This window comes from Chamaea fasciata, unplaced genomic scaffold (assembly GCF_029207755.1).
Source record: "Chamaea fasciata isolate MVZ Bird 193981 ecotype frontalis unplaced genomic scaffold, bChaFas1.0.hap1 SCAF_3, whole genome shotgun sequence".
Classification (NCBI taxonomy): domain Eukaryota; kingdom Metazoa; phylum Chordata; class Aves; order Passeriformes; family Sylviidae; genus Chamaea; species Chamaea fasciata.
In genome coordinates, this window is record NW_027094088.1 from 18,661,476 (window position 1) to 18,683,959 (window position 22,484).

Consider the following 22,484-nt stretch of genomic DNA (forward strand, 5'->3'; position numbering starts at 1 on the left):
ATACATAATACAGGGCGGGGAAGTCAGAGGCTCTGCCAATCACCCCAGCCCCCCACCGGAGTCTGGGCAGGGTTGCAGGGAGATGGGCAGGAGCCACAACTAGGGAAAAACCAAAGGGGTTAGAACACGGGCTAATCTGGAACAAACCATTCTGCATAAAATTGCACAGTAATAATTTTCGCACCGCAACATTCCATTATATTTAGAAAGTCAATGTTCGCTTGCCTTCACCTGGAACAGACAGCAACTGCCTTCAACAAGTCTTCCCCATGGCATTATGCCATCATTTTTTCTTTGCCCGTCCCAGCACCCCAAATATTGAGGTTTGACTGAAAAGAGTCTAAATTCTGGGGCAAATTTGAACCGTTTGTAGAGGATTTGTTAATTAGTGAGTCGAGATAAGAAGGTTCTTGCCCATCCTGTGGTGCTTATGTGCAGCACTCAGACAAAGAAGCACAGCAAGCTGCAGTTTGTGTCTGTGCAGCTGGATCTTTGACTGCTCCTTCTCTCCGTTTGCCAGACTTACACAGCAGCCTCATCTTCCTTGACTCCTCCCTGTCTCTGCCTTTTGTCTCCTCCCAAATATGGAGCCACGCCCAGGGATCTTTTTCCCATGGCTCCCAGGCTTGGCCCTCCCTGCCTGTGAGCAGCCTTGCTGTTGCAGCTGCTGTTGGCCCACTCACTTTGGCCTTCCAGGGCATTCCTGGTGTGCTCTCCTGCTGTTTCTGCCAGGTTCCTCTCCCCAGAATGAGCCCAGCTCTTCCTTTGAATATCTGTGAAGTGTGACCGCCTAGCACATCAGTCCCCCTTTACTCCCTGTGAACTCTGGCTCTGCCTTAGGGCACTGGTGATGCCTTGAGCTTTAGCTTTCGTATTTTTAGGTTCTGTGCTGCTTCGGGGTGTAGTTCTGAGCCTCGCATTAAGTGCCAGTAGGCTCTTTTTATAGAGGAAGCAGACAAACAAATCCTTTTCCTGCTGAGGACCGAGGGCAACTTTCAGGCCAACAGCATAAACAACAGCGGACTGAAGAGAGAAAACAAGAAGGATGAGACCCCACCAGCTGAAGCTGTAATTGGACAATTAAACCCCAATATGCAAATGGACCAAAACCTATAAAAACGTAAGATCTTGTGACCCGTCAGCCATTTTGTGGCCATTATTTGTCCAACTTTGTGGATAGCCCCGATCAGGCTCCTGTCCTGGCCAAGGTGGATTCTGGAGGCCTTTCAAGAAATACCTACTTTATTTTTTTATCTCTGTCCAATCTCTGTTTCACGTCAGCCTTCCCAGCCATCACTGGCAGTCCACTCAGGAGGCAGGAGTTTCCCTTGTCATGCTTGGGACTGTCTCTGGTCTCTTCTCTTTGCCCAAGCTTACACCGGGCCCTAAATCATCAGCCCATGGGCATTTGAGCACTGTCCCCAAGGTGTCTGCTTTTGTCCTATCCCCTTCCTGGGCTTGGCGTACCGGCTTCCTCCAGCCCATGGTGGCTCAGAGCCCTCTGCTCTCTGACCAGGCACACTGGTGCTCTTTGGAGCCACTCTGTCCCTTCGTGCCTCAGGCTCATTCTGCAGGTGCCGAATGTGGCACTTGTTGCCCTTCCCAGGAATTGGAATGACACTGAAAAGACGGCTCCCTGTGAACAAAGGGAACTTTATTTCAACAGTTAGATCAACTCCAGTGTTTGCCTGCACACAGGAGAGAAATGGGGGCGGGGCAGAGCAGGGTTTTGGCACTGAGGCTGCCTTTGGATCAGCAGGCATTGCCCCAGCAGGAGATGGTCGCGGTGCACTGCAGCCTGCCCTGGATCCTGCCTGTCCTGCTGCTCAGGAAGCCCTTTCAGCTGTGTGGAACGCACGGATGTTGTAGTCAATCCAGTGATAGAAGTGCCGAGTGGAGGTGTAGATTCCAGGCCGCTTTGGTCTGGCGCAGCCTTCTCCCCAGCTGGTTAAGCCGACAACCCACCAGTACTCAGCGGTGTTGTCCTTGCACATGAGAGGACCACCACTGTCACCCTGCAATAGAGCAGAGAGGATTAAGGTGGCGTTGAGTGGCCCCTGCCAGCACTGGGGCTGTCTCCTCTTCTCTCACAGCCCCTGCCAGAACTGTATTCCAGGCAGAGGAAGGCTTTCCTCAGAGGCTGGAGCCTCCAGAGCCCTGGCTGTGAATGGCTTGGGGTCCTGGAGGGTAGGGCTCTCTCTGTCCTCTCTGCACAAGGCAGGAGTCCTGGATGTGCAGAGGATGGATGTTTGGCACCAGGATCTCTGCGCTGCCAAGACCACCAGCTGGGCTGTCTGGGCTTTCTGGCACAAGGGGGGCACTGGGCAAGTAGGAGTGGATGGGGAGGGTGTAGGAAGCCCCCCCAGCAGCTGGGGGCGGGGGGGGGGGGGGGGGGGGAGCTGGGGCTGGGAGGGTGACCGGGCGAACTGGCCGGGGCAAAGCAGACCCTGGGCGGTGTTTGGGCAGTGCTGCCAGGGCTGCTGGTGCTGCTGGGGGCTGAGAGGCTCGTGACACATTCATACCTGGCAGGTGTCGATGGTGCCCTGTGGGTAACCAGCGCACAAGTTGTAGGGGTGGACTTGCCCTGCATACCAGGCTGTGCTGTTGCAGAGCTGGGAATTGATGAGCTGGACCTTGGCCTCCTGCAGGCGACCACTTGAACCTTGAGCTGGGAGCAGAGAAAGCAATAAGCCCTCAGCATCCCCGTGTCAGTTCTCCTTGCCTGTCTGAGGGGAGGAATCCCTGTCCCTTGGGCACGGCTTTCCCTCTGCAGAGGCACTGGGGCATGGTGTCCCTGCTTCCTGCCTTTGGGGAGCAGGCCAGGCCCACCTCTGCACCGGGGTGCGTCCTTCAGCCTGGCTTCGGTCTCTGCTGTGAGGAAGCCCAAACCCTCTCCCCAGTGCACTTAGCTGGCTCAGGTTTCACTCCTGGAACTCACCTCTTGCAGTGGTGGAACCCCAGCCAGCGATCCAGCAGTTGTCGAGCTTTGAGACTTCTAGGGCGGGGTCAGCCAGACAGGCCAGCTGGATGTAGGCGTTGCACTGGACAGAACCGTCCAGTTGCAGCAGGGCAATGTCGTAGCTGAAGTCGGCACGCCTGTAGTAGGGGTGAACCACCACCTGCTTCACGTTGCGAACTACAGCCCCAGGGCCCGGCTGAGTGAACTCGGTAGCTCCAAGCACCACATACAGCATGCTGATGTCACTGGAAAGAAGACGGAGAGAGGGCTGAGAGGGAGCAGGGCCACGTACCACAGCAGCCCAGCGGCTGCCTCTCCTCTGCTTGGCAAGGCAGAGAGAGCGCAGTGCTCTGGCAGGTGCGAGTGCCCTCGCACACATTGGGCTGGGGGAATGTCGAGCTGGAGGCTGCTAGGAAGCCTTGGCACAAGCCCAGGCTTCTCCTGAGCACTGTGGCGGCTGGGCTGCCTGAGAGGAAAGGGGATGGGAGTAGCAGGTGGTGCTGCTGACAGGGCACCTGCTGGTGTAGCGAGGGTGTCCCCATTCCCTAGTCTGCCTTACTCTAACTTGTCGAAGCAGTGGGCCGCTGTGAGGACCCAATCGGCAGTGATGAGAGACCCTCCACACCAATGGCCCAGGCCTGGATGTTGGATGCTGACGATCCAGGGCCAGGATGCTTCCAGAGCGCCTACTCCACCCACAACGCGCGTCATGCCGTAGTCGTAAGCTTCGTTGCCGGTGGAATAAGTCGTGGAGCTGTAGTCGGGTTGCGGAGCGCGGAGGCCGCAGGAACCTCTGCAAGCAGAAAGTCATTTCCACGCTGCTGCGTGGCCTGCTGTGGCTCAGGCTGAAGCTCAGCCCTCTGCCCTCCCCACAAGGGTTTGCGGGCACAGCAGGCCAGGGAAGCCCACGGGATGTTTGTCTGTCCAAGGAACTGAGGCTTCCCCGTGGTGGGTGGGAGGCTGTGGGCCAGCCATGGGGGCCAGGCGGGTCCCCTCCAGGGAAGGCCTCAAGTGTTGCCATGGCTCCCTCCCAGGGCCTGGGGCCACTTACCCGCAGGGGTACGGTATGCCGTGGGCCAGCCCGGCCACGGTCAGCAGGACGAGGAGGCCGAGCCAATTCATGGCTGCCAGAGGCACGTGTCAGCTGCAAGCACTGAGGGCTCCGTGCAGCAGCACAGCCACAGCCGCAGTGCCCGGCAGCAGCCGCGCTGCCCGTGGTGCCCTCGGCCCCGGGGCTGATGTCACTGAGGGCTGGGTTCCGTGTTTGGGGCGCTGTGGGGGCCTGTGCAACCGGGGACCACTGGGGGAGGGGCAACACTGAATCCATCAGCCATGGAATGGTTTGGGGTGGAAGGGAGCTTGGAAATCACATAGCTCTGACTTCCTGCCATTGGTAGGGATGGATAGTTTGTACTGGAGAAGTTTGCTCTTCTGAGCCTGGCTCAGAAGCTGCCGTTGAACAATCTGAGGGAGGATGGGACACTGAAGTACTAAGTCTTCATCAACAGGACCTGACTGAGGCAGGAACAAGAGCTCTTGATCAAAAGTTGGCCTCTGCGTGAACCTGCCAACCAAATGTTATCGAGATCCGCTCCTCGGCAAAACGTGGATTTGCCTTTCCCTAATCAGAAACTGGACAAGGCCACATCTGGCCTTCTTTTGGGATGTAGGATCACAGACAACTTCCTTGGTTCCTCCTGGAGTCCTCCAAGGCCTTGGGAGCATCCCAAGAGGAGAAAAAAAACCAGATGCCCCTGCACTAGATGTTATGGTAGCTTGTTTATTCAACAGTATAAAGGTGGGCCTCTCTCACAGCCCAGTCAGAAACCTCCTTGCCTGTAGGGGAAGGCACCTGCGGGATTTCCCAGTTGGCTGGGAGCGGTTCTCCAGTCCTTCACTGTGACTGCCACTGGCTTCCCCCACTTGATGGGCAGACCTGCATGATGGTCAAGGATTAGGGTAACTTGTGATGTGTCTTTCTTCATCACTGTAGGCAGTCTTTTATAGTAATGATTAGGTGCATTGCTTAGCTTATCCTTTTCCCATTGGTTGCGGTTTTGAATTGCAGTAAATGACATTTATTCCTGAAGTTGGTGTCTGCGTCTTCTGTGCTGACCTTGCCTACATGAAAAACAGGCATCCACAGCTGCTCTGGGCAACCCATGCCAGTATCCGTGCAGCCTCACAGTCAAGAATTTCTTCCCAATATCTCGTATGAAGCCACCCTCTGTCACTGTAAAGCCATTGCCCTTGTCCTTTGAGGACCTGCCCCTGTAAGAAGGGCTGCTCTCTGCTGCTTTCTTTAGGCCCCTCTTCTTGCAGGATGAGGCTGCGCAGTCTCTGAGGCCAGCAGCTGCTGAGGAATCCATTTGGGGCAGGGAGCTGGTTGTGCGGCTGCAGTGCCAGCTGCAGATTGAGCTCTGGCTGGTGGGAGTCTGGGACCAGAGACTGCCACCCTTTGCATGGCAGAGGGCACAGGGTGCTGTGGCACAGGCCAGGGATTTGAACGGACCCTGAGTGCTGCAGCAGGAGCCGGTGGCTCTTTATGGAATGTGACATCTGTGAGTCTGCTGGGGCAAAGAGCCCTGAGGTTGAATGGGTACGGATACCCGCTCTGACTGGCTGAGAGCGGTGTGGGGAGGGAATCAAACGGGTCACCCATCAGCTTGTTGCAGTCACCTGTGCCTCTGGAATGGTCACACAGGGGAGATCCCTCAGCATTTTGGCAGCCCAGATGGGACCGAAGGACAGTCCTGCTGGAGCCTCCGTCCTGTCACAGCAGGTACTGCTGAGTTCACCTGGGATCTTTAGAGCAAGAAGGAGCCATGGGAGGAGTGTTCTAATTCCATGCGCAGAGTCTGTGTAAATTATAAGCATGGAATTGAGCCTCTCTCTTGTGGCGGCATTTGCTGCAGATTTGGTGAAGTCAGGGGTAGCGGGTGAAGAAGGTGCGCGCAGCACGATCAGTGTAAGGTGGCCACGGAGGAGTTGTGGGGGCCCCCGTAAGTTGTGAGGTAGAGGGGCTCGAGTCTCTGCTTGAAGGCTTTTGCAGACAGGCACAGGGAGAACCTTGCGTCCCTCGTGCCGCAAAATGGGTGCTAGAGCACACACAGAAGGGGGTGGAAATCCCTTCTTGGCATGCAGAAGAGGGTTTCACATGCATCCAGGTGTCTGATGTGATGGGAAATATCCCTGTTTTAGGTGAGGACATGTCTGTGGCCAAAGTTGTAGAGAACTGGGAGAAACTCTTATGGGCAGCAGAATTTTGCACAACAAGGTCGTGCCAGGATGATTGGGCAGCTCTAAGCTTGTCTCCCCTCTGGGCAGGGTAATGATCAGCCCCAACCCTGAGTGACACTCTTGGACTCGGTGTCTTTAGTGAGCAGGCAGCCCCTGAAATTTGCTTCAGCAAAGATTTGAAGAATCTTATGCCAGGGTGGCGGGGCCAAGTACAGATGTGGCATGATTGTTCTCAGCACGGCCCATCTTGATTAACACAAAGGGAAGAATGCCACATGCCGTGAGACAGGACTCCGTTTGCCTGGAACGCAAGAAGAATGTCCAGAAGCGGACGGAGTGACACCTAGCCCAAGGCATTTTGAAGCCTTCCATTAATGCGGGCGTTCAGAGCTGCGACGGCTAGCTCGGTCCCGAACACGCATTAATGGGTACAACTCCGGTACCTTCTTGCTGTGTGAGCCCTGGCCCTCAGGCAGAAGTGTGGCTTCGGTGTGGAAGAAAGGCAGACTCTCACGTGGGTGACAAGATGGGTCTATTGCTGCCAGCTGGCCAGGTGAAAAATGACTTCTCTGGGCTCTCCTTGACCTTAAGTACCAGGGGTGTGGAAAGGGGCAGGGATTAGCCCAGGACCAATACCATGTGGGGTGGGAGTTACCAAGACAAAAAGACAGCACACAGGGCATCTGATACATAATACAGGGCGGGGAAGTCAGAGGCTCTGCCAATCACCCCAGCCCCCCACCGGAGTCTGGGCAGGGTTGCAGGGAGATGGGCAGGAGCCACAACTAGGGAAAAACCAAAGGGGTTAGAACACGGGCTAATCTGGAACAAACCATTCTGCATAAAATTGCACAGTAATAATTTTCGCACCGCAACATTCCATTATATTTAGAAAGTCAATGTTCGCTTGCCTTCACCTGGAACAGACAGCAACTGCCTTCAACAAGTCTTCCCCATGGCATTATGCCATCATTTTTTCTTTGCCCGTCCCAGCACCCCAAATATTGAGGTTTGACTGAAAAGAGTCTAAATTCTGGGGCAAATTTGAACCGTTTGTAGAGGATTTGTTAATTAGTGAGTCGAGATAAGAAGGTTCTTGCCCATCCTGTGGTGCTTATGTGCAGCACTCAGACAAAGAAGCACAGCAAGCTGCAGTTTGTGTCTGTGCAGCTGGATCTTTGACTGCTCCTTCTCTCCGTTTGCCAGACTTACACAGCAGCCTCATCTTCCTTGACTCCTCCCTGTCTCTGCCTTTTGTCTCCTCCCAAATATGGAGCCACGCCCAGGGATCTTTTTCCCATGGCTCCCAGGCTTGGCCCTCCCTGCCTGTGAGCAGCCTTGCTGTTGCAGCTGCTGTTGGCCCACTCACTTTGGCCTTCCAGGGCATTCCTGGTGTGCTCTCCTGCTGTTTCTGCCAGGTTCCTCTCCCCAGAATGAGCCCAGCTCTTCCTTTGAATATCTGTGAAGTGTGACCGCCTAGCACATCAGTCCCCCTTTACTCCCTGTGAACTCTGGCTCTGCCTTAGGGCACTGGTGATGCCTTGAGCTTTAGCTTTCGTATTTTTAGGTTCTGTGCTGCTTCGGGGTGTAGTTCTGAGCCTCGCATTAAGTGCCAGTAGGCTCTTTTTATAGAGGAAGCAGACAAACAAATCCTTTTCCTGCTGAGGACCGAGGGCAACTTTCAGGCCAACAGCATAAACAACAGCGGACTGAAGAGAGAAAACAAGAAGGATGAGACCCCACCAGCTGAAGCTGTAATTGGACAATTAAACCCCAATATGCAAATGGACCAAAACCTATAAAAACGTAAGATCTTGTGACCCGTCAGCCATTTTGTGGCCATTATTTGTCCAACTTTGTGGATAGCCCCGATCAGGCTCCTGTCCTGGCCAAGGTGGATTCTGGAGGCCTTTCAAGAAATACCTACTTTATTTTTTTATCTCTGTCCAATCTCTGTTTCACGTCAGCCTTCCCAGCCATCACTGGCAGTCCACTCAGGAGGCAGGAGTTTCCCTTGTCATGCTTGGGACTGTCTCTGGTCTCTTCTCTTTGCCCAAGCTTACACCGGGCCCTAAATCATCAGCCCATGGGCATTTGAGCACTGTCCCCAAGGTGTCTGCTTTTGTCCTATCCCCTTCCTGGGCTTGGCGTACCGGCTTCCTCCAGCCCATGGTGGCTCAGAGCCCTCTGCTCTCTGACCAGGCACACTGGTGCTCTTTGGAGCCACTCTGTCCCTTCGTGCCTCAGGCTCATTCTGCAGGTGCCGAATGTGGCACTTGTTGCCCTTCCCAGGAATTGGAATGACACTGAAAAGACGGCTCCCTGTGAACAAAGGGAACTTTATTTCAACAGTTAGATCAACTCCAGTGTTTGCCTGCACACAGGAGAGAAATGGGGGCGGGGCAGAGCAGGGTTTTGGCACTGAGGCTGCCTTTGGATCAGCAGGCATTGCCCCAGCAGGAGATGGTCGCGGTGCACTGCAGCCTGCCCTGGATCCTGCCTGTCCTGCTGCTCAAGAAGCCCTTTCAGCTGTGTGGAACGCACGGATGTTGTAGTCAATCCAGTGATAGAAGTGCCGAGTGGAGGTGTAGATTCCAGGCCGCTTTGGTCTGGCACAGCCTTCTCCCCAGCTGGTTAAGCCGACAACCCACCAGTACTCAGCGGTGTTGTCCTTGCACATGAGAGGACCACCACTGTCACCCTGCAATAGAGCAGAGAGGATTAAGGTGGCCTTGAGTGGCCCCTGCCAGCACTGGGGCTGTCTCCTCTTCTCTCACAGCCCCTGCCAGAACTGTATTCCAGGCAGAGGAAGGCTTTCCTCAGAGGCTGGAGCCTCCAGAGCCCTGGCTGTGAATGGCTTGGGGTCCTGGAGGGTAGGGCTCTCTCTGTCCTCTCTGCACAAGGCAGGAGTCCTGGATGTGCAGAGGATGGATGTTTGGCACCAGGATCTCTGCGCTGCCAAGACCACCAGCTGGGCTGTCTGGGCTTTCTGGCACAAGGGGGGCACTGGGCAAGTAGGAGTGGATGGGGAGGGTGTAGGAAGCCCCCCCAGCAGCTGGGGGCGGGGGGGGGGGGGGGGGGGGGAGCTGGGGCTGGGAGGGTGACCGGGCGAACTGGCCGGGGCAAAGCAGACCCTGGGCGGTGTTTGGGTGTTTGGGCAGTGCTGCCAGGGCTGCTGGTGCTGCTGGGGGCTGAGAGGCTCGTGACACATTCATACCTGGCAGGTGTCGATGGTGCCCTGTGGGTAACCAGCGCACAAGTTGTAGGGGTGGACTTGCCCTGCATACCAGGCTGTGCTGTTGCAGAGCTGGGAATTGATGAGCTGGACCTTGGCCTCCTGCAGGCGACCACTTGAACCTTGAGCTGGGAGCAGAGAAAGCAATAAGCCCTCAGCATCCCCGTGTCAGTTCTCCTTGCCTGTCTGAGGGGAGGAATCCCTGTCCCTTGGGCACGGCTTTCCCTCTGCAGAGGCACTGGGGCATGGTGTCCCTGCTTCCTGCCTTTGGGGAGCAGGCCAGGCCCACCTCTGCACCGGGGTGCGTCCTTCAGCCTGGCTTCGGTCTCTGCTGTGAGGAAGCCCAAACCCTCTCCCCAGTGCACTTAGCTGGCTCAGGTTTCACTCCTGGAACTCACCTCTTGCAGTGGTGGAACCCCAGCCAGCGATCCAGCAGTTGTCGAGCTTTGAGACTTCTAGGGCGGGGTCAGCCAGACAGGCCAGCTGGATGTAGGCGTTGCACTGGACAGAACCGTCCAGTTGCAGCAGGGCAATGTCGTAGCTGAAGTCGGCACGCCTGTAGTAGGGGTGAACCACCACCTGCTTCACGTTGCGAACTACAGCCCCAGGGCCCGGCTGAGTGAACTCGGTAGCTCCAAGCACCACATACAGCATGCTGATGTCACTGGAAAGAAGACGGAGAGAGGGCTGAGAGGGAGCAGGGCCACGTACCACAGCAGCCCAGCGGCTGCCTCTCCTCTGCTTGGCAAGGCAGAGAGAGCGCAGTGCTCTGGCAGGTGCGAGTGCCCTCGCACACATTGGGCTGGGGGAATGTCGAGCTGGAGGCTGCTAGGAAGCCTTGGCACAAGCCCAGGCTTCTCCTGAGCACTGTGGCGGCTGGGCTGCCTGAGAGGAAAGGGGATGGGAGTAGCAGGTGGTGCTGCTGACAGGGCACCTGCTGGTGTAGCGAGGGTGTCCCCATTCCCTAGTCTGCCTTACTCTAACTTGTCGAAGCAGTGGGCCGCTGTGAGGACCCAATCGGTAGTGATGAGAGACCCTCCACACCAATGGCCCAGGCCTGGATGTTGGATGCTGACGATCCAGGGCCAGGATGCTTCCAGAGCGCCTACTCCACCCACAACGCGCGTCATGCCGTAGTCGTAAGCTTCGTTGCCGGTGGAATAAGTCGTGGAGCTGTAGTCGGGTTGCGGAGCGCGGAGGCCGCAGGAACCTCTGCAAGCAGAAAGTCATTTCCACGCTGCTGCGTGGCCTGCTGTGGCTCAGGCTGAAGCTCAGCCCTCTGCCCTCCCCACAAGGGTTTGCGGGCACAGCAGGCCAGGGAAGCCCACGGGATGTTTGTCTGTCCAAGGAACTGAGGCTTCCCCGTGGTGGGTGGGAGGCTGTGGGCCAGCCATGGGGGCCAGGCGGGTCCCCTCCAGGGAAGGCCTCAAGTGTTGCCATGGCTCCCTCCCAGGGCCTGGGGCCACTTACCCGCAGGGGTACGGTATGCCGTGGGCCAGCCCGGCCACGGTCAGCAGGACGAGGAGGCCGAGCCAATTCATGGCTGCCAGAGGCACGTGTCAGCTGCAAGCACTGAGGGCTCCGTGCAGCAGCACAGCCACAGCCGCAGTGCCCGGCAGCAGCCGCGCTGCCCGTGGTGCCCTCGGCCCCGGGGCTGATGTCACTGAGGGCTGGGTTCCGTGTTTGGGGCGCTGTGGGGGCCTGTGCAACCGGGGACCACTGGGGGAGGGGCAACACTGAATCCATCAGCCATGGAATGGTTTGGGGTGGAAGGGAGCTTGGAAATCACATAGCTCTGACTTCCTGCCATTGGTAGGGATGGATAGTTTGTACTGGAGAAGTTTGCTCTTCTGAGCCTGGCTCAGAAGCTGCCGTTGAACAATCTGAGGGAGGATGGGACACTGAAGTACTAAGTCTTCATCAACAGGACCTGACTGAGGCAGGAACAAGAGCTCTTGATCAAAAGTTGGCCTCTGCGTGAACCTGCCAACCAAATGTTATCGAGATCCGCTCCTCGGCAAAACGTGGATTTGCCTTTCCCTAATCAGAAACTGGACAAGGCCACATCTGGCCTTCTTTTGGGATGTAGGATCACAGACAACTTCCTTGGTTCCTCCTGGAGTCCTCCAAGGCCTTGGGAGCATCCCAAGAGGAGAAAAAAAACCAGATGCCCCTGCACTAGATGTTATGGTAGCTTGTTTATTCAACAGTATAAAGGTGGGCCTCTCTCACAGCCCAGTCAGAAACCTCCTTGCCTGTAGGGGAAGGCACCTGCGGGATTTCCCAGTTGGCTGGGAGCGGTTCTCCAGTCCTTCACTGTGACTGCCACTGGCTTCCCCCACTTGATGGGCAGACCTGCATGATGGTCAAGGATTAGGGTAACTTGTGATGTGTCTTTCTTCATCACTGTAGGCAGTCTTTTATAGTAATGATTAGGTGCATTGCTTAGCTTATCCTTTTCCCATTGGTTGCGGTTTTGAATTGCAGTAAATGACATTTATTCCTGAAGTTGGTGTCTGCGTCTTCTGTGCTGACCTTGCCTACATGAAAAACAGGCATCCACAGCTGCTCTGGGCAACCCATGCCAGTATCCGTGCAGCCTCACAGTCAAGAATTTCTTCCCAATATCTCGTATGAAGCCACCCTCTGTCACTGTAAAGCCATTGCCCTTGTCCTTTGAGGACCTGCCCCTGTAAGAAGGGCTGCTCTCTGCTGCTTTCTTTAGGCCCCTCTTCTTGCAGGATGAGGCTGCGCAGTCTCTGAGGCCAGCAGCTGCTGAGGAATCCATTTGGGGCAGGGAGCTGGTTGTGCGGCTGCAGTGCCAGCTGCAGATTGAGCTCTGGCTGGTGGGAGTCTGGGACCAGAGACTGCCACCCTTTGCATGGCAGAGGGCACAGGGTGCTGTGGCACAGGCCAGGGATTTGAACGGACCCTGAGTGCTGCAGCAGGAGCCGGTGGCTCTTTATGGAATGTGACATCTGTGAGTCTGCTGGGGCAAAGAGCCCTGAGGTTGAATGGGTACGGATACCCGCTCTGACTGGCTGAGAGCGGTGTGGGGAGGGAATCAAACGGGTCACCCATCAGCTTGTTGCAGTCACCTGTGCCTCTGGAATGGTCACACAGGGGAGATCCCTCAGCATTTTGGCAGCCCAGATGGGACCGAAGGACAGTCCTGCTGGAGCCTCCGTCCTGTCACAGCAGGTACTGCTGAGTTCACCTGGGATCTTTAGAGCAAGAAGGAGCCATGGGAGGAGTGTTCTAATTCCATGCGCAGAGTCTGTGTAAATTATAAGCATGGAATTGAGCCTCTCTCTTGTGGCGGCATTTGCTGCAGATTTGGTGAAGTCAGGGGTAGCGGGTGAAGAAGGTGCGCGCAGCACGATCAGTGTAAGGTGGCCACGGAGGAGTTGTGGGGGCCCCCGTAAGTTGTGAGGTAGAGGGGCTCGAGTCTCTGCTTGAAGGCTTTTGCAGACAGGCACAGGGAGAACCTTGCGTCCCTCGTGCCGCAAAATGGGTGCTAGAGCACACACAGAAGGGGGTGGAAATCCCTTCTTGGCATGCAGAAGAGGGTTTCACATGCATCCAGGTGTCTGATGTGATGGGAAATATCCCTGTTTTAGGTGAGGACATGTCTGTGGCCAAAGTTGTAGAGAACTGGGAGAAACTCTTATGGGCAGCAGAATTTTGCACAACAAGGTCGTGCCAGGATGATTGGGCAGCTCTAAGCTTGTCTCCCCTCTGGGCAGGGTAATGATCAGCCCCAACCCTGAGTGACACTCTTGGACTCGGTGTCTTTAGTGAGCAGGCAGCCCCTGAAATTTGCTTCAGCAAAGATTTGAAGAATCTTATGCCAGGGTGGCGGGGCCAAGTACAGATGTGGCATGATTGTTCTCAGCACGGCCCATCTTGATTAACACAAAGGGAAGAATGCCACATGCCGTGAGACAGGACTCCGTTTGCCTGGAACCCAAGAAGAATGTCCAGAAGCGGACGGAGTGACACCTAGCCCAAGGCATTTTGAAGCCTTCCATTAATGCGGGCGTTCAGAGCTGCGACGGCTAGCTCGGTCCCGAACACGCATTAATGGGTACAACTCCGGTACCTTCTTGCTGTGTGAGCCCTGGCCCTCAGGCAGAAGTGTGGCTTCGGTGTGGAAGAAAGGCAGACTCTCACGTGGGTGACAAGATGGGTCTATTGCTGCCAGCTGGCCAGGTGAAAAATGACTTCTCTGGGCTCTCCTTGACCTTAAGTACCAGGGGTGTGGAAAGGGGCAGGGATTAGCCCAGGACCAATACCATGTGGGGTGGGAGTTACCAAGACAAAAAGACAGCACACAGGGCATCTGATACATAATACAGGGCGGGGAAGTCAGAGGCTCTGCCAATCACCCCAGCCCCCCACCGGAGTCTGGGCAGGGTTGCAGGGAGATGGGCAGGAGCCACAACTAGGGAAAAACCAAAGGGGTTAGAACACGGGCTAATCTGGAACAAACCATTCTGCATAAAATTGCACAGTAATAATTTTCGCACCGCAACATTCCATTATATTTAGAAAGTCAATGTTCGCTTGCCTTCACCTGGAACAGACAGCAACTGCCTTCAACAAGTCTTCCCCATGGCATTATGCCATCATTTTTTCTTTGCCCGTCCCAGCACCCCAAATATTGAGGTTTGACTGAAAAGAGTCTAAATTCTGGGGCAAATTTGAACCGTTTGTAGAGGATTTGTTAATTAGTGAGTCGAGATAAGAAGGTTCTTGCCCATCCTGTGGTGCTTATGTGCAGCACTCAGACAAAGAAGCACAGCAAGCTGCAGTTTGTGTCTGTGCAGCTGGATCTTTGACTGCTCCTTCTCTCCGTTTGCCAGACTTACACAGCAGCCTCATCTTCCTTGACTCCTCCCTGTCTCTGCCTTTTGTCTCCTCCCAAATATGGAGCCACGCCCAGGGATCTTTTTCCCATGGCTCCCAGGCTTGGCCCTCCCTGCCTGTGAGCAGCCTTGCTGTTGCAGCTGCTGTTGGCCCACTCACTTTGGCCTTCCAGGGCATTCCTGGTGTGCTCTCCTGCTGTTTCTGCCAGGTTCCTCTCCCCAGAATGAGCCCAGCTCTTCCTTTGAATATCTGTGAAGTGTGACCGCCTAGCACATCAGTCCCCCTTTACTCCCTGTGAACTCTGGCTCTGCCTTAGGGCACTGGTGATGCCTTGAGCTTTAGCTTTCGTATTTTTAGGTTCTGTGCTGCTTCGGGGTGTAGTTCTGAGCCTCGCATTAAGTGCCAGTAGGCTCTTTTTATAGAGGAAGCAGACAAACAAATCCTTTTCCTGCTGAGGACCGAGGGCAACTTTCAGGCCAACAGCATAAACAACAGCGGACTGAAGAGAGAAAACAAGAAGGATGAGACCCCACCAGCTGAAGCTGTAATTGGACAATTAAACCCCAATATGCAAATGGACCAAAACCTATAAAAACGTAAGATCTTGTGACCCGTCAGCCATTTTGTGGCCATTATTTGTCCAACTTTGTGGATAGCCCCGATCAGGCTCCTGTCCTGGCCAAGGTGGATTCTGGAGGCCTTTCAAGAAATACCTACTTTATTTTTTTATCTCTGTCCAATCTCTGTTTCACGTCAGCCTTCCCAGCCATCACTGGCAGTCCACTCAGGAGGCAGGAGTTTCCCTTGTCATGCTTGGGACTGTCTCTGGTCTCTTCTCTTTGCCCAAGCTTACACCGGGCCCTAAATCATCAGCCCATGGGCATTTGAGCACTGTCCCCAAGGTGTCTGCTTTTGTCCTATCCCCTTCCTGGGCTTGGCGTACCGGCTTCCTCCAGCCCATGGTGGCTCAGAGCCCTCTGCTCTCTGACCAGGCACACTGGTGCTCTTTGGAGCCACTCTGTCCCTTCGTGCCTCAGGCTCATTCTGCAGGTGCCGAATGTGGCACTTGTTGCCCTTCCCAGGAATTGGAATGACACTGAAAAGACGGCTCCCTGTGAACAAAGGGAACTTTATTTCAACAGTTAGATCAACTCCAGTGTTTGCCTGCACACAGGAGAGAAATGGGGGCGGGGCAGAGCAGGGTTTTGGCACTGAGGCTGCCTTTGGATCAGCAGGCATTGCCCCAGCAGGAGATGGTCGCGGTGCACTGCAGCCTGCCCTGGATCCTGCCTGTCCTGCTGCTCAGGAAGCCCTTTCAGCTGTGTGGAACGCACGGATGTTGTAGTCAATCCAGTGATAGAAGTGCCGAGTGGAGGTGTAGATTCCAGGCCGCTTTGGTCTGGCGCAGCCTTCTCCCCAGCTGGTTAAGCCGACAACCCACCAGTACTCAGCGGTGTTGTCCTTGCACATGAGAGGACCACCACTGTCACCCTGCAATAGAGCAGAGAGGATTAAGGTGGCGTTGAGTGGCCCCTGCCAGCACTGGGGCTGTCTCCTCTTCTCTCACAGCCCCTGCCAGAACTGTATTCCAGGCAGAGGAAGGCTTTCCTCAGAGGCTGGAGCCTCCAGAGCCCTGGCTGTGAATGGCTTGGGGTCCTGGAGGGTAGGGCTCTCTCTGTCCTCTCTGCACAAGGCAGGAGTCCTGGATGTGCAGAGGATGGATGTTTGGCACCAGGATCTCTGCGCTGCCAAGACCACCAGCTGGGCTGTCTGGGCTTTCTGGCACAAGGGGGGCACTGGGCAAGTAGGAGTGGATGGGGAGGGTGTAGGAAGCCCCCCCAGCAGCTGGGGGCGGGGGGGGGGGGGGGGGGGGAGCTGGGGCTGGGAGGGTGACCGGGCGAACTGGCCGGGGCAAAGCAGACCCTGGGCGGTGTTTGGGCAGTGCTGCCAGGGCTGCTGGTGCTGCTGGGGGCTGAGAGGCTCGTGACACATTCATACCTGGCAGGTGTCGATGGTGCCCTGTGGGTAACCAGCGCACAAGTTGTAGGGGTGGACTTGCCCTGCATACCAGGCTGTGCTGTTGCAGAGCTGGGAATTGATGAGCTGGACCTTGGCCTCCTGCAGGCGACCACTTGAACCTTGAGCTGGGAGCAGAGAAAGCAATAAGCCCTCAGCATCCCCGTGTCAGTTCTCCTTGCCTGTCTGAGGGGAGGAATCCCTGTCCCTTGGGCACGGCTTTCCCTCTGCAGAGGCACTGGGGCATGGTGTCCCTGCTTCCTGCCTTTGGGGAGCAGGCCAGGCCCACCTCTGCACCGGGGTGCGTCCTTCAGCCTGGCTTCGGTCTCTGCTGTGAGGAAGCCCAAACCCTCTCCCCAGTGCACTTAGCTGGCTCAGGTTTCACTCCTGGAACTCACCTCTTGCAGTGGTGGAACCCCAGCCAGCGATCCAGCAGTTGTCGAGCTTTGAGACTTCTAGGGCGGGGTCAGCCAGACAGGCCAGCTGGATGTAGGCGTTGCACTGGACAGAACCGTCCAGTTGCAGCAGGGCAATGTCGTAGCTGAAGTCGGCACGCCTGTAGTAGGGGTGAACCACCACCTGCTTCACGTTGCGAACTACAGCCCCAGGGCCCGGCTGAGTGAACTCGGTAGCTCCAAGCACCACATACAGCATGCTGATGTCACTGGAAAGAAGACGGAGAGAGGGCTGAGAGGGAGCAGGGCCACGTACCACAGCAGCCCAGCGGCTGCCTCTCCTCTGCTTGGCAAGGCAGAGAGAGCGCAGTGCTCTGGCAGGTGCGAGTGCCCTCGCACACACTGGGCTGGGGGAATGTCGAGCTGGAGGCTGCTAGGAAGCCTTGGCACAAGCCCAGGCTTCTCCTGAGCACTGTGGCGGCTGGGCTGCCTGAGAGGAAAGGGGATGGGAGTAGCAGGTGGTGCTGCTGACAGGGCACCTGCTGGTGTAGCGAGGGTGTCCCCATTCCCTAGTCTGCCTTACTCTAACTTGTCGAAGCAGTGGGCCGCTGTGAGGACCCAATCGGCAGTGATGAGAGACCCTCCACACCAATGGCCCAGGCCTGGATGTTGGATGCTGACGATCCAGGGCCAGGATGCTTCCAGAGCGCCTACTCCACCCACAACGCGCGTCATGCCGTAGTCGTAAGCTTCGTTGCCGGTGGAATAAGTCGTGGAGCTGTAGTCGGGTTGCGGAGCGCGGAGGCCGCAGGAACCTCTGCAAGCAGAAAGTCATTTCCACGCTGCTGCGTGGCCTGCTGTGGCTCAGGCTGAAGCTCAGCCCTCTGCCCTCCCCACAAGGGTTTGCGGGCACAGCAGGCCAGGGAAGCCCACGGGATGTTTGTCTGTCCAAGGAACTGAGGCTTCCCCGTGGTGGGTGGGAGGCTGTGGGCCAGCCATGGGGGCCAGGCGGGTCCCCTCCAGGGAAGGCCCCAAGTGTTGCCATGGCTCCCTCCCAGGGCCTGGGGCCACTTACCCGCAGGGGTACGGTATGCCGTGGGCCAGCCCGGCCACGGTCAGCAGGACGAGGAGGCCGAGCCAATTCATGGCTGCCAGAGGCACGTGTCAGCTGCAAGCACTGAGGGCTCCGTGCAGCAGCACAGCCACAGCCGCAGTGCCCGGCAGCAGCCGCGCTGCCCGTGGTGCCCTCGGCCCCGGGGCTGATGTCACTGAGGGCTGGGTTCCGTGTTTGGGGCGCTGTGGGGGCCTGTGCAACCGGGGACCACTGGGGGAGGGGCAACACTGAATCCATCAGCCATGGAATGGTTTGGGGTGGAAGGGAGCTTGGAAATCACATAGCTCTGACTTCCTGCCATTGGTAGGGATGGATAGTTTGTACTGGAGAAGTTTGCTCTTCTGAGCCTGGCTCAGAAGCTGCCGTTGAACAATCTGAGGGAGGATGGGACACTGAAGTACTAAGTCTTCATCAACAGGACCTGACTGAGGCAGGAACAAGAGCTCTTGATCAAAAGTTGGCCTCTGCGTGAACCTGCCAACCAAATGTTATCGAGATCCGCTCCTCGGCAAAACGTGGATTTGCCTTTCCCTAATCAGAAACTGGACAAGGCCACATCTGGCCTTCTTTTGGGACGTAGGATCACAGACAACTTCCTTGGTTCCTCCTGGAGTCCTCCAAGGCCTTGGGAGCATCCCAAGAGGAGAAAAAAAACCAGATGCCCCTGCACTAGATGTTATGGTAGCTTGTTTATTCAACAGTATAAAGGTGGGCCTCTCTCACAGCCCAGTCAGAAACCTCCTTGCCTGTAGGGGAAGGCACCTGCGGGATTTCCCAGTTGGCTGGGAGCGGTTCTCCAGTCCTTCACTGTGACTGCCACTGGCTTCCCCCACTTGATGGGCAGACCTGCATGATGGTCAAGGATTAGGGTAACTTGTGATGTGTCTTTCTTCATCACTGTAGGCAGTCTTTTATAGTAATGATTAGGTGCATTGCTTAGCTTATCCTTTTCCCATTGGTTGCGGTTTTGAATTGCAGTAAATGACATTTATTCCTGAAGTTGGTGTCTGCGTCTTCTGTGCTGACCTTGCCTACATGAAAAACAGGCATCCACAGCTGCTCTGGGCAACCCATGCCAGTATCCGTGCAGCCTCACAGTCAAGAATTTCTTCCCAATATCTCGTATGAAGCCACCCTCTGTCACTGTAAAGCCATTGCCCTTGTCCTTTGAGGACCTGCCCCTGTAAGAAGGGCTGCTCTCTGCTGCTTTCTTTAGGCCCCTCTTCTTGCAGGATGAGGCTGCGCAGTCTCTGAGGCCAGCAGCTGCTGAGGAATCCATTTGGGGCAGGGAGCTGGTTGTGCGGCTGCAGTGCCAGCTGCAGATTGAGCTCTGGCTGGTGGGAGTCTGGGACCAGAGACTGCCACCCTTTGCATGGCAGAGGGCACAGGGTGCTGTGGCACAGGCCAGGGATTTGAACGGACCCTGAGTGCTGCAGCAGGAGCCGGTGGCTCTTTATGGAATGTGACATCTGTGAGTCTGCTGGGGCAAAGAGCCCTGAGGTTGAATGGGTACGGATACCCGCCCTGACTGGCTGAGAGCGGTGTGGGGAGGGAATCAAACGGGTCACCCATCAGCTTGTTGCAGTCACCTGTGCCTCTGGAATGGTCACACAGGGGAGATCCCTCAGCATTTTGGCAGCCCAGATGGGACCGAAGGACAGTCCTGCTGGAGCCTCCGTCCTGTCACAGCAGGTACTGCTGAGTTCACCTGGGATCTTTAGAGCAAGAAGGAGCCATGGGAGGAGTGTTCTAATTCCATGCGCAGAGTCTGTGTAAATTATAAGCATGGAATTGAGCCTCTCTCTTGTGGCGGCATTTGCTGCAGATTTGGTGAAGTCAGGGGTAGCGGGTGAAGAAGGTGCGCGCAGCACGATCAGTGTAAGGTGGCCACGGAGGAGTTGTGGGGGCCCCCGTAAGTTGTGAGGTAGAGGGGCTCGAGTCTCTGCTTGAAGGCTTTTGCAGACAGGCACAGGGAGAACCTTGCGTCCCTCGTGCCGCAAAATGGGTGCTAGAGCACACACAGAAGGGGGTGGAAATCCCTTCTTGGCATGCAGAAGAGGGTTTCACATGCATCCAGGTGTCTGATGTGATGGGAAATATCCCTGTTTTAGGTGAGGACATGTCTGTGGCCAAAGTTGTAGAGAACTGGGAGAAACTCTTATGGGCAGCAGAATTTTGCACAACAAGGTCGTGCCAGGATGATTGGGCAGCTCTAAGCTTGTCTCCCCTCTGGGCAGGGTAATGATCAGCCCCAACCCTGAGTGACACTCTTGGACTCGGTGTCTTTAGTGAGCAGGCAGCCCCTGAAATTTGCTTCAGCAAAGATTTGAAGAATCTTATGCCAGGGTGGCGGGGCCAAGTACAGATGTGGCATGATTGTTCTCAGCACGGCCCATCTTGATTAACACAAAGGGAAGAATGCCACATGCCGTGAGACAGGACTCCGTTTGCCTGGAACGCAAGAAGAATGTCCAGAAGCGGACGGAGTGACACCTAGCCCAAGGCATTTTGAAGCCTTCCATTAATGCGGGCGTTCAGAGCTGCGACGGCTAGCTCGGTCCCGAACACGCATTAATGGGTACAACTCCGGTACCTTCTTGCTGTGTGAGCCCTGGCCCTCAGGCAGAAGTGTGGCTTCGGTGTGGAAGAAAGGCAGACTCTCACGTGGGTGACAAGATGGGTCTATTGCTGCCAGCTGGCCAGGTGAAAAATGACTTCTCTGGGCTCTCCTTGACCTTAAGTACCAGGGGTGTGGAAAGGGGCAGGGATTAGCCCAGGACCAATACCATGTGGGGTGGGAGTTACCAAGACAAAAAGACAGCACACAGGGCATCTGATACATAATACAGGGCGGGGAAGTCAGAGGCTCTGCCAATCACCCCAGCCCCCCACCGGAGTCTGGGCAGGGTTGCAGGGAGATGGGCAGGAGCCACAACTAGGGAAAAACCAAAGGGGTTAGAACACGGGCTAATCTGGAACAAACCATTCTGCATAAAATTGCACAGTAATAATTTTCGCACCGCAACATTCCATTATATTTAGAAAGTCAATGTTCGCTTGCCTTCACCTGGAACAGACAGCAACTGCCTTCAACAAGTCTTCCCCATGGCATTATGCCATCATTTTTTCTTTGCCCGTCCCAGCACCCCAAATATTGAGGTTTGACTGAAAAGAGTCTAAATTCTGGGGCAAATTTGAACCGTTTGTAGAGGATTTGTTAATTAGTGAGTCGAGATAAGAAGGTTCTTGCCCATCCTGTGGTGCTTATGTGCAGCACTCAGACAAAGAAGCACAGCAAGCTGCAGTTTGTGTCTGTGCAGCTGGATCTTTGACTGCTCCTTCTCTCCGTTTGCCAGACTTACACAGCAGCCTCATCTTCCTTGACTCCTCCCTGTCTCTGCCTTTTGTCTCCTCCCAAATATGGAGCCACGCCCAGGGATCTTTTTCCCATGGCTCCCAGGCTTGGCCCTCCCTGCCTGTGAGCAGCCTTGCTGTTGCAGCTGCTGTTGGCCCACTCACTTTGGCCTTCCAGGGCATTCCTGGTGTGCTCTCCTGCTGTTTCTGCCAGGTTCCTCTCCCCAGAATGAGCCCAGCTCTTCCTTTGAATATCTGTGAAGTGTGACCGCCTAGCACATCAGTCCCCCTTTACTCCCTGTGAACTCTGGCTCTGCCTTAGGGCACTGGTGATGCCTTGAGCTTTAGCTTTCGTATTTTTAGGTTCTGTGCTGCTTCGGGGTGTAGTTCTGAGCCTCGCATTAAGTGCCAGTAGGCTCTTTTTATAGAGGAAGCAGACAAACAAATCCTTTTCCTGCTGAGGACCGAGGGCAACTTTCAGGCCAACAGCATAAACAACAGCGGACTGAAGAGAGAAAACAAGAAGGATGAGACCCCACCAGCTGAAGCTGTAATTGGACAATTAAACCCCAATATGCAAATGGACCAAAACCTATAAAAACGTAAGATCTTGTGACCCGTCAGCCATTTTGTGGCCATTATTTGTCCAACTTTGTGGATAGCCCCGATCAGGCTCCTGTCCTGGCCAAGGTGGATTCTGGAGGCCTTTCAAGAAATACCTACTTTATTTTTTTATCTCTGTCCAATCTCTGTTTCACGTCAGCCTTCCCAGCCATCACTGGCAGTCCACTCAGGAGGCAGGAGTTTCCCTTGTCATGCTTGGGACTGTCTCTGGTCTCTTCTCTTTGCCCAAGCTTACACCGGGCCCTAAATCATCAGCCCATGGGCATTTGAGCACTGTCCCCAAGGTGTCTGCTTTTGTCCTATCCCCTTCCTGGGCTTGGCGTACCGGCTTCCTCCAGCCCATGGTGGCTCAGAGCCCTCTGCTCTCTGACCAGGCACACTGGTGCTCTTTGGAGCCACTCTGTCCCTTCGTGCCTCAGGCTCATTCTGCAGGTGCCGAATGTGGCACTTGTTGCCCTTCCCAGGAATTGGAATGACACTGAAAAGACGGCTCCCTGTGAACAAAGGGAACTTTATTTCAACAGTTAGATCAACTCCAGTGTTTGCCTGCACACAGGAGAGAAATGGGGGCGGGGCAGAGCAGGGTTTTGGCACTGAGGCTGCCTTTGGATCAGCAGGCATTGCCCCAGCAGGAGATGGTCGCGGTGCACTGCAGCCTGCCCTGGATCCTGCCTGTCC

The 22,484-nt window shown here is 55.6% G+C and overlaps 3 protein-coding genes across 3 annotated transcripts; all 3 read right to left on the reverse strand.

Moving 5' to 3' along the window:
* Positions 1-1,826: 1,826 nt before the first annotated feature.
* LOC136286215 (acrosin-like) lies at positions 1,827-8,370 on the reverse strand. Its single transcript, XM_066177572.1, has 7 exons — positions 8,353-8,370; positions 4,341-4,474; positions 3,519-3,752; positions 3,337-3,342; positions 2,939-3,204; positions 2,523-2,668; positions 1,827-2,015 (listed from the first exon to the last, which is right to left on the reverse strand). Exons 1-7 carry the CDS (start codon positions 8,368-8,370, stop codon positions 1,827-1,829), a joined length of 993 nt encoding a protein of 330 aa, XP_066033669.1.
* A 341-nt stretch (positions 8,371-8,711) lies between these two features.
* On the reverse strand, positions 8,712-10,975 carry LOC136287620 (acrosin-like). The gene is made up of 5 exons (XM_066180384.1): positions 10,905-10,975; positions 10,413-10,646; positions 9,833-10,098; positions 9,417-9,562; positions 8,712-8,900 (listed from the first exon to the last, which is right to left on the reverse strand). The coding sequence occupies exons 1-5, from the start codon at positions 10,973-10,975 to the stop codon at positions 8,712-8,714; spliced, it is 906 nt and encodes a 301-aa protein (XP_066036481.1).
* A 4,630-nt stretch (positions 10,976-15,605) lies between these two features.
* Positions 15,606-22,149, reverse strand: LOC136286216 (acrosin-like). Its single transcript, XM_066177573.1, has 7 exons — positions 22,132-22,149; positions 18,120-18,253; positions 17,298-17,531; positions 17,116-17,121; positions 16,718-16,983; positions 16,302-16,447; positions 15,606-15,794 (listed from the first exon to the last, which is right to left on the reverse strand). Exons 1-7 carry the CDS (start codon positions 22,147-22,149, stop codon positions 15,606-15,608), a joined length of 993 nt encoding a protein of 330 aa, XP_066033670.1.
* Between the last annotated feature and the right edge of the window lie 335 nt (positions 22,150-22,484).